At 37.7% G+C, this 10,411-nt stretch overlaps 1 protein-coding gene across 1 annotated transcript; it reads left to right on the top strand.

Moving 5' to 3' along the window:
* Nucleotides 1–3,056: 3,056 nt before the first annotated feature.
* SCG2 (secretogranin II) lies at nt 3,057–8,408 on the top strand. Its single transcript, XM_055398205.2, has 2 exons — nt 3,057–3,172; nt 6,168–8,408. Exon 2 carries the CDS (start codon nt 6,182–6,184, stop codon nt 8,021–8,023), a length of 1,842 nt encoding a protein of 613 aa, XP_055254180.2. The 5' UTR covers nt 3,057–3,172; nt 6,168–6,181; the 3' UTR covers nt 8,024–8,408.
* Nucleotides 8,409–10,411: the final 2,003 nt, after the last annotated feature.

Consider the following 10,411-nt stretch of genomic DNA (forward strand, 5'->3'; position numbering starts at 1 on the left):
TAGATCCTAGCCATAGTCATTTCTGTATTCCTATCATCTAGCTAGAGTGCCCAAATCATGGTCTTTATTATGGATATACCTTTGGAATGAGCTAGGTTCAAATCTTACCTCTACCAATTATGAGAGAGGAAACAGTGGCCAACTGAGTTATTTCTGAGCTTCAGTTTCTTCAACTGTAAAATGGAGACAAATAGAGCTACCTATTATAGTTGACAAGAGGGTTAAATTAGATTGCCAAAACTCCAAGCACAGTGCCTGGAACATAACGGAACTCAGTAAATGGTAGGTGTTTATCACAGTTTTGTATAGTAGAAAGGAATTCAGTTACTCACAAATGGCTCATTGCTCTCCCACACCTTTAGCTGATAAAGCCAGTCCATCCCACTGGTTGCCTCATGACATCTCACTTCTACATGGAGTTTTTGAATGAGGTTTTATATGGATTTTTGATAATTAAAGACATTCTCAGCAAGACTATGGGATCTTAGAAGAACTATAGCTTCTGATCCTTGCCAAAAAGTTTAGTTTAGAGCATATATGCCCTAGCTGATCAAGAGTGACTTCCTTGAGGGTTGTTGAGACCTCTTGAAACAAGTCAACCCTTTAAGAGTAATCTTGTGGAATTTTCTGATGCTGTGTTGATATTGGTTAGTTCCTGGCCACACAGAAGTACTGGAAAGTAAATTAGGTGAAACTCAGAGTGGTTTATCTTTGTCAGGATTTAAGAAAATGTTATGTGTGCAAAGCTAACAGAGATATCTGCAAATGAACTTATTTTTTTGAGATGCACTTGAGAAATGAGATTTGTTAACTCAGGTCTCATCAACTTAGCACTTAACCTTAATGGTGCTAAAAACCCATTATGAGGCATAAATAGATTAGATAAATTGACCATAGGACTCCAGTCTAAGCCTATGAGTTCCATGTCAATCTGCTAATGACCAGTCATCAGGAATCAAATATCTTAACCAGGAGATCAAAGAGAGAAAATCAAGAGTTACTTTTCCCAAGATTATTTTTTCCCTAAGGTTTTAAACTATTTCTGTTTCCTCAAGGAGTTCAAGAGTATTGTGCTTTACCTAGAATAGTTAGAAATCATTAAGTAAAACTTGATAATGGAAACCTCAGCTCAGGCTTCTTTTCCCAGAATCCTTCCCATCCAAGATTTCTAGACTGAACAATGATCCCTATTGTCTCTGCTGTCTGACATCTTTCTTAGTGCTTTTCAATTTATATCAAATAAAAAAAATCTGTTGTCTCTTACCCTAAAATAAAAATAATGTGTCTCTTATCCCCACTAGACCAATATATATATTGGGTTGGCCAAAAAGTTTGGTTGTTCAGGTTTTTCCATAACATCTTATAGAAAAACCCAATGAACTTTTTGGCCAACCTAACCAATGGCAACCCACTCCAGTACTCTTGTCTGGAAAATCCCATGGACAGAGGAGCCTCATAGGCTGCAGTCCATGGGGTTGCTAAGAGTTGGGCATGACTGAGCGACTTCACTTTCTCTTTTCACTCTCATGCATTGGAGAAGGAACTGGAGGCCCACTTCAGTGTTCTTGCCTGGAAAATCCCAGGGACAGAGGATCCTAGTGAGCTGCTGTCTATGGGGTCACACAGAGTTGGACACAACTGAAGCGACTTAGCAACAGCAGCAGCAGCAACATATATATATGCATATATACATGTAGAAACTATTCATCTTTGTGTCTGGCACTTAGTAGGCATTACAACTTACCGAATGAATAAATCAGTGGCTAATTATTCATGTAACAGAGACAAAAGGGATCTTTTATACAGCAAGGTTCTTCTGCATAAAGTTTATTTCAAAATATATGGTTTTTAGGAAAATCATATCTTTAATACAATGATGTTAAAAATTTAGACTTATGTAAATTGGAAAGGTTGGGGGTGGGAGGAGAAGGGGACGACGGAGAATGAGATGGCTGGATGGCATCACCGACTCTGTGGACATGAGTTTGAGTGTACTCCGGGAGTTGGTGATGGACAGGGAGGTCTGGCGTGCTGTGATTCATGGGGTCGCGGAGAGTCGGACACGACTGAGCGACTGAACTGAACTGAACTGAAATTATATACTATTTAATCAGGTTACCTGGTAAAGCACAACAATGATTATGACTACAAGTCTTCTTAACTTGTTGGAAGTTAAGTATTAACACTATATTATTCCTTGAACTGGTCACATTTATGGAATGTATTCAATTCACCTGGTTCAACTGGAGGAAGAAAATATTTATAGCATAACTTCCTTTCAGTTACAAACTAGTTACAGTTGCATATGTGTCACACTTTTCTCAAACAGCAAAAAATTTTTTTCTTTTTCTTATTGAAAGTATTCTCAACTTCTGAGCTTCCCTTTTTGAGATCAGATGTTGTAAAAGATGCCAACAGATTAATATAGAATTATCAACTATTAGACCTGAGTCCTTAGAAATACACACTTCAAAATTATATTGAAACCGTAGACTAAAATCCTAACTCATTAGAGCCTTGAGGTTGACTCACATAAAAAAGAAAGCACTTTTTTATTCAAATAAACATGATTTTAAAAACAATGCTACTTGCGGTTATGATATGAAATACGATTTCATATTCATAATGTGTATTCTGTTCCTCTTGGAGCATACTGAGGAATGTTAATGTAATTTCTTTGTGGCCACTGAAGGAAAAAAAAGTCCCTATCTGTAAAACTTTCTTTTAACAACGATGACAACAACAACAATAGCAACAGGAAACCCTTATCGCAAGCTGTTTGGACACAGATGAGATTATATCGCAATTAGCCATGTCTATCTGACGGATTTTTCTAAGGGAAATTGTGCAGAGCATTTTATTTCAAGCCTCAAAGATTTTGTTAAAAGAAAGGGAACTGCAGTTTTTGCCACAGAAAGACAGGTGGCGTAAGCATGCAACTTTTTTTTTTTTTTAAATCTATAAAGTGATTATTTTCTCTCGGGTTCTTTGAAAAAGCTCGCCTGTGCTCCGGTTTGTGGCTGAGCGGGTGACGTCAGTGTGGCAGTGCGGAGTCAGGCGCGGCGGCTCTCTATAAGCCGAGGAGCTGTCCGGGTGCTGAAACGGTCCGAGCAGCTCAAGCCGGGGACCAGGAGGAACATGCTGTGGACTTCCTCTGCCATATAAATAAGAGGTAAGACTGCTTTTCCCTTCTACTTACTGGAAAGTTCTAAATTGCGTATTCTGTCCTTAATTCCTAGTTAAGAAGAAAAAGACCATTTGGCAAGCTTATATCTATAAAATAACTGAACGGCAACCTGCTGCTCATCTGGCAACCTAAGGACACTGTATATGTACATATATATGAATAATTACATCTGTGATTTACACTGCTTGCTGTCAGGTATTTATTAACCGTTGTGTCATTTAGATAATCATAAATAAGAACATGAAAAAGTTAAGGATATTTGTGTCAATACACATTATTAATGTAAAGTTAACCAAGCCTGACATTTTGTTTCTTTCCTTAGTTTATTGTTTCTTGCCCTAAGGACCAGATACAAGGGCAGGGATACAATTTATATACTTAATATTCTTAACAGTAGGTGTCTGATGATTCAAAGGCTGTTAAACAGGTTCGTGATAGAAGCAACCCATTTTGGAGCTAGGTTTGTTTGTTTTTTCTTTGACATTTACTTTGCAAGAGCTCAAATTTAACTAACTGTATAAAATTATTTTTTCAATTGGTATACTCTGAAAGGGCTTACATTATTGTTTACTAATTTTGGTCTTAGCAAAGTAAGACTAGAATGAGCTTCTTCGTTTATTCAGGGGGAAATATTATCTCTGGTTTTAGGTTGGATATGACCATGGATTACAAAGAGATAACTGAAATGTATGAGGAAACATTTATAACCATAAATTATTTATTATTATGCTTTGGTTGAAAGAGGTTGTACAATATTTTGCTAAATATTTTGAATGGGACAAGGGTTTCTTTTTCCTGTATCCTAACTAATTGAATTGCTCAAATTTGATACATCCAGTTGCATTTGTCAATGCTCTAGTATAATTTCAATAGAAAAAACATTTTAACTTATGAGGTTTTTTTGGTTGAAACTCTACATAGAACATCAGAACTGTTAAAACCACCTTCACTATTTAGATGAGCTGCTACCAGCTTATCTAAAAAAATCCCTTGAGTCTTAGTCACAGGCAATAACTATGTCACCCAAACTGAATCTGAGTAAATGACCAAACGGTAGCTCTTGTTAGGCCTGTGGTTTAAATAACTGCATTGAATATTCTGCCCCAACACCACAGCAAAGTTCACCTACAAAATAATGATTTTAAATATCAGCACATAACCTAGCATATAACTGGGTTAAGGATACTTCAGGGTAATGGTTTCAAAGAAAATAAATTAACTAAGATTCTTAAAATTTCTAGTCCAAATGCCAATGTGGAAAATTGATTTTCAAATCTAAACTAATCCTGAAATAATATAAAGAAGAATGCATAATGTACTTTTATTTAAGCCTAATAAGTTATGGATACAATTTCCTCTAGTAAACATTGATTCATAGTAAGTATTTTAGAAGTTTTCTCTGACATGCCTTTAAAGATTTTTCCTTCAGTAAATTAAGTAGCCAAATTAATGTAAGTGCACATTTTAGTAATTAATTTGAATAATCATTTTAATAAATAAATCTGTACTAAAGAAATTTCTGTAAGTACATTTTGAGATTCTAAAAACTGAAAATATTACTTAAATACCAATATGACCTAGTGAACAATGATATTTTCTGCAATTGATGTCTAAGCTAACAGATAATGATATCCAATAACTTAACTTATATATCACAAAATCATAATTCAGTTAAGATATCATAAGCAAACTTATAAAATTCTTTTACTTTATTTGTAACAAAATTGCACATGTTAAAATAGATTTCAATGTTAGCAAGGCCAAATGTAAAACATGTAAAAACTAATCCTCTTGCTAATGCATACAAGAGCCTATAAGGCCTTGAAGAAAAAGAATGTATGAAAAATTTTAAGTGGAAGAATTCAACACACTGGATGCATTTTTCTAAATTGGGAATTATATAGTGATTATTTTAAAATTTTCTAACAGAATGAGTCATTTGAGATTTCATAGGTCCACACCCAAATAGACACAGAGTCAAGCTGAATCTGAACACTTACAAGTTCAGAAATAGACTGGCTCAGAAAACTTATGTTCTCTCTGTAGCATCTGTTATTATTTACTATATCTCTTGAGGGCTGAGGAAAACTATAATCATGACTGCATTTTATAAGACAGTCACAGTAAAATTATTAGAAGAAATATGGGGCACAGATGTTTTAAAACAGTTTATATTTCCGTGCATTGGTACATTTACACTGAAATAAATATCATTGGATATCATGGATTTTTTTTGCAGTTCTGACTATTGTGCTTGTGTATCCTGATAGTACCATGTGTGCTATTACATCAATCAAGATGAATGATTATAAAATACCAGACTTCTAAATTCAATATTTTGGAATTCATTGAGTAAATAAATACTGCTTTGGGGATATTAAAAAGAAAAAAACTTTGTTAAGTTTGCCAATTAGCTTGGACTTAAGAAGACCCATATTCTGGAGGTCATTAAGGTACAGACCTTCCAAAATTAATAATATGATTTGGTATCAGACTAAAGGACAAGTTATTTCTGAAATGGTTTTTGATAAGGATATAACTCTGTGTGTGTGTACATGCATGTTTTAAATTGAGCCATCTAATTTTTCTGCCAGTGATTTCAATATAAATGCTGTACAAATAACTAAAACTCATCTTGGAAAATCTTTATTTAACATAAATTATGCATACTAAAACAAAACATATCTTATAAGTTAAAAAATCATACTTGAGAAACCTCATATCAGTGTTTTTGCTATTATTTTAACCAAAAGAATGCCATGCAAATTTGATGCAAAATGGAAAACAATTTTGCTAAAGATTCCTGTGGTTATCTTATGAGGATTGTGTATGAAACATTTATAGGTTTCAAAGAGAGTCATCCTAAATTAATGTGGAGTAATCTCTACTATGTTCTTTTCCCCCCTCAATGGTTAATTACTTTTTTTGCTATAGAGTCTACTAGTCAGTTTGTGTTAACTCATGTTTTCTATGCTTTCAGGAAATCTTTCAAACATGGCAGAAGCTAAGACTCACTGGCTTGGAGCAGTCCTGTCTCTCATCCCTTTAATTTTCCTCCTCTCTGAAGCTGAAGCTGCTTCATTTCAGAGAAACCAGCTGCTTCAGAAGGAACCAGATCTCAGATTGGAAAATGTCCAAAGGTTTCCCAGTCCTGAAATGATCAGGGCTTTGGAGTACATAGAAAAGCTCCGACAACAAGCTCACAAAGAAGAAAGCAGCCCAGACTACAACCCCTACCAAGGTGTTTCTGTTCCCCTTCAGCAAAAAGAAAATGGTGACTTGCCAGAAAGTTCGAGGGATTCCCTGAGTGAAGATGAATGGATGAAGATAATAGCTGAAGCTTTGAGACAGGCTGAAAATGAGCCCCAGTCTGCCCCAAAGGAAAACAAGCCTTATACTTTGAATTCAGAAAAGAACTTTCCAATGGACATGCCTGATGATTACGAGACTCAACAGTGGGCAGAGAGAAAGCTCAAGCACATGAGATTCCCTCCTATGTATGAAGAGAATTCCAGGGACAACCCCTTCAAACGCACAAATGAAATAGTGGAGGAACAATATACTCCTCAAAATCTTGCTACGTTGGAATCTGTCTTCCAAGAGCTGGGGAAACTTACGGGACCAAACAACCAGAAGCGTGAGAGGGCTGATGAGGAGCAAAAACTTTACACAGACGATGAAGATGATATCTACAAGGCTAATAACATTGCCTATGAAGATGTGGTTGGGGGAGAAGATTGGAACCCAGTAGAGGAAAAAATAGAGAGTCAAACCCAGGAAGAGGTAAGAGACAGCAAAGAGAATGCAGACAAAACTGAGCAAATCAATGATGAAATGAAGCGTTCCGGGCAGCTGGGCCTCCAAGATGAAGATCTTCGGAAAGAGAGTAAAGACCAACTCTCAGATGATGTCTCCAAAGTGATTGCCTATCTGAAAAGGTTAGTGAATGCTGCGGGAAGTGGGAGGTCCCAGAATGGGCAAACTTCGGAAAGAGTAAGCAGGCTCTTTGAGAAACCACTTGATCCTCAATCTATTTATCAGCTGATTGAAATTTCAAGGAATTTACAGATACCTCCTGAAGACTTGATTGACATGCTCAAAACTGGAGAGAAGCCAGTGGAACCTGAGCAGGAACTTGAGATTCCTGTTGAACCTGAAGACATCTCAGAGGTTGACTTAGACCATCCAGATCTGTACCAAAATAAGATGCTCTCCAAGAATGGCTACCCCAAAGCACCTGGTCGTGCTGTGGCAGAGGCCCTACCGGATGGGCTCAGTGTGGAGGACATTCTAAATCTTTTAGGGATGGAGAGTGCTGCAAATCCAAAGCCTCCATATTTTCCCAATCAGTATAACCGAGAGAAAGTTCTGTCAAGACTGCCCTATGGTCCTGGAAGATCTAAAGCTAACCAGCTCCCCAAAGCTGTCTGGATGCCAGATGTTGAAAACAGACAGATGGCATATGAGAACCTGAATGACAAGGATCAAGAATTAGGAGAGTACTTGGCCAGGATGCTGGTTAAATACCCTGAGATCATGAATGCCAATCCAGTGAAGCGAGTTCCCAGTCAAGGCTCAACTGAAGATGATCGACAGGATGAGAACCAAATCGAGCAGGCCCTCAAAGAGCATTTGAGTCAACACAGCTCTCAGGAGACTGAAAAACTGGCCTCGGTAAGCAAAAGGCTCCCTGTAGGGCCCCTGAAGAGTGATGATACTCCCAACAGACCGTACTTGGATGAAGATCTGTTAGTGAAAGTGCTGGAATACCTTAACCAAGAAAAGGCAGAAAAGGGAAGGGAGCACATTGCTAAGAGAGCAATGGAAAATATGTAAGCAGCTTTCATTGATTGCTCTATTTTCACCCCTCCCATCCCAAGCAAACCCCAATATTTCTCTTTAGTGTGTTGACTTCTCTCTTGTTAACACTGTAATACCTTTAAATGCTGTACAAGCAGATGATTCCATTTCACTGGAGTGTCTGCTTCACTTACTCTGAACTGTTCTCTTGTGTATGGGTATGTGTAAATGTTATGACTTCTGAATAAAAATATTAATCATAGCCCTAATTCAAGAAAGATATCTATGATAGTGTTTAATAGTGTATCTAATAGCTGTGGCATTGTTGATGCTCACATATGATAAAGAGTGTCTTATAAGTCTCTTGAAAGTTTTTAATATTTACTGAATTATTTTGTTACTGTCTGTAGTGTTTTGTGGAGTACTGGAGCAAAAAAAAAAATAAAGCATTATAAATATATAGTTTTACTTATAAGGCCTTTTCTATTGTGTGTTTTATTGTTGCTTAATAAATGTTATTTCTGGACAACTGTGGGTTATTCATTCTGGAAATCCAGAGGCCATGGCTGTGGATCAAGCAATATGGAGCTAAAAGAGAAAATTATTTCCTTCCACAATCAATCCAGGTAAGAAATAATGAATGGAAATACACGATCATGTTATACATTTGTAGAATGCAATATCCTTTAGCAGCTCACTACATAGAGCTCAGCTTTAGTTTTATTTTTTGTGATTATGGAATAATTTCTGCTTGTACCTTTTACCTTTGACTTCTGTAAATAAAACCATTTAAGTTTTGAAAAAACTTAAAAAGACGTTTAAGCACTGAAAAAGACAAGATGGGTATCAGGCCACTGGAAACAACTAGACTTGGAAGCAGTCTACCTATTTTCAGGTTACCCTGCCCCCCAGAAGACAAAACTGCTACTCTTCTGTATGCTGTGAGAGGGGCCAAAGGACCCCCAGACTGACTGTTAGATAAGTGAATGGCACAGGCACAGTGGAGAATACATCAGCTGCCCTCTCTCTGTGTCTGTGGGCCGGATAAATTCCTGAGTGGGCAAGGCTGTACAGAATTGTTATAATGTGCATTACTTCAGCGGTTGATGCTATCAGCATCCTGACATATCAACAGGGAATCAACAACAGCAGCAGCAAGAAAATATATAGAGCAACAGAACAACAGTGCTCATAAAAAAACAGGAAAATAAATCATAGTTACTATTTATTGAATATTTATTGTGCACTGGGCCCAAGACTAAACACTTTACCCCATTCATTCTGTGCTGTATCACTGTCAAGGGCCTCTTATTATCCCCCTGTACATCAGAAAAAGCAAAACTCAGAAAGGTTAAATAATTGCCCCCAAATCACCGAGTGTCATGAGTTGCCAAAACCTGTATTCCTAACCTAACTCCACCTCACTGCCTCTCTAGGAGTGGTCTTTCAGCTGATGGTTGGGGCATTGGTGGGTGAGAGGCTTATGTGTCTCAGTGTGGGTCATTTCCATGAGAGGGTATCTGTGTGTGTGTGTGTGTGTGTGTGTGTGTGTGAGGGAGGGAGTGCTGGTTTAGTCACTATGTCATGTCTGACTCTTCGCGACCCCATTGACTGTAGCCCGCCAGGCTCCTCTGTCCATGGGATTTTCCAGGCAAGACTACTGGAGTGGGTTGCCATTTCCTTCTCCAGGGAATCTTTCTGACCCAGGGATCAAATCCTGGTCTCCTGCATTGCAGACAGACTCTTTACCGTCTGAGCTACGAGGGAGGGAGGGTGGAGAGGAAATCCTTGAATGGTCAAAACACACTAAGGGGGTCCTGCATACCTTTGGAAAAACACTGAACTTCCATTTTCCTGTTTTATAACTTTGTCCAGACTCTTTTCTCTCCAATTATCATACACTCTCAATGAATTCTAGAATCTGTAAGTGGAAGAGAGCTTAGAGGTGAATTGTCTTTACAGTGTTTCTAATAAGTGCTTTTTACTCAAATACCTCACAGGGAAATACTATGAACTGAAGATTATGCAGAGATCTAGGGTATTTGTGGGGCTTAAAGTCTAAGTGCATATTTATACACCACGCTTTGCAGATGTCCACATATGTCATCTGCCCATTAAACATTTTCCTCAATTTTCTGTTTCATGGAGCCAGCCACTTCTAGTGTCCTAAATCAACAATCTTTCCATGGTCGCCCAGAGCAGAAATGCGACCTTGGCACCTGTCTCCACCCAACAGAAACTTGTCCTGCCTGTGGTGTGTGAATATTCTATGGGGAGGTTAGAAAATTAGAGCAAGTTAACTGACATGACACAGCTGATGAGGCCCTGGACTGGGGTTTACACACAGATCAGTGGGATGCCAAATCCTGCATTCATTCTGTGGCACTATGTTGCTTTTTCTCAATCTTAGTTACACTTGAGATT

The sequence above is a fragment of the Moschus berezovskii genome, chromosome 2, assembly GCF_049115385.1.
Source record: "Moschus berezovskii isolate FMDL1 chromosome 2, NW_MosBer_1.0, whole genome shotgun sequence".
In the NCBI taxonomy this organism is placed as follows: Eukaryota; Metazoa; Chordata; class Mammalia; order Artiodactyla; family Moschidae; genus Moschus; species Moschus berezovskii.

Excerpts from the sequence above, each read along its gene's own strand:
- SCG2 (XM_055398205.2), top strand. The coding sequence starts at position 6,182 with ATGGCAGAAGCTAAGACTCACTGGCTTGGAGCAGTCCTGTCTCTCATC.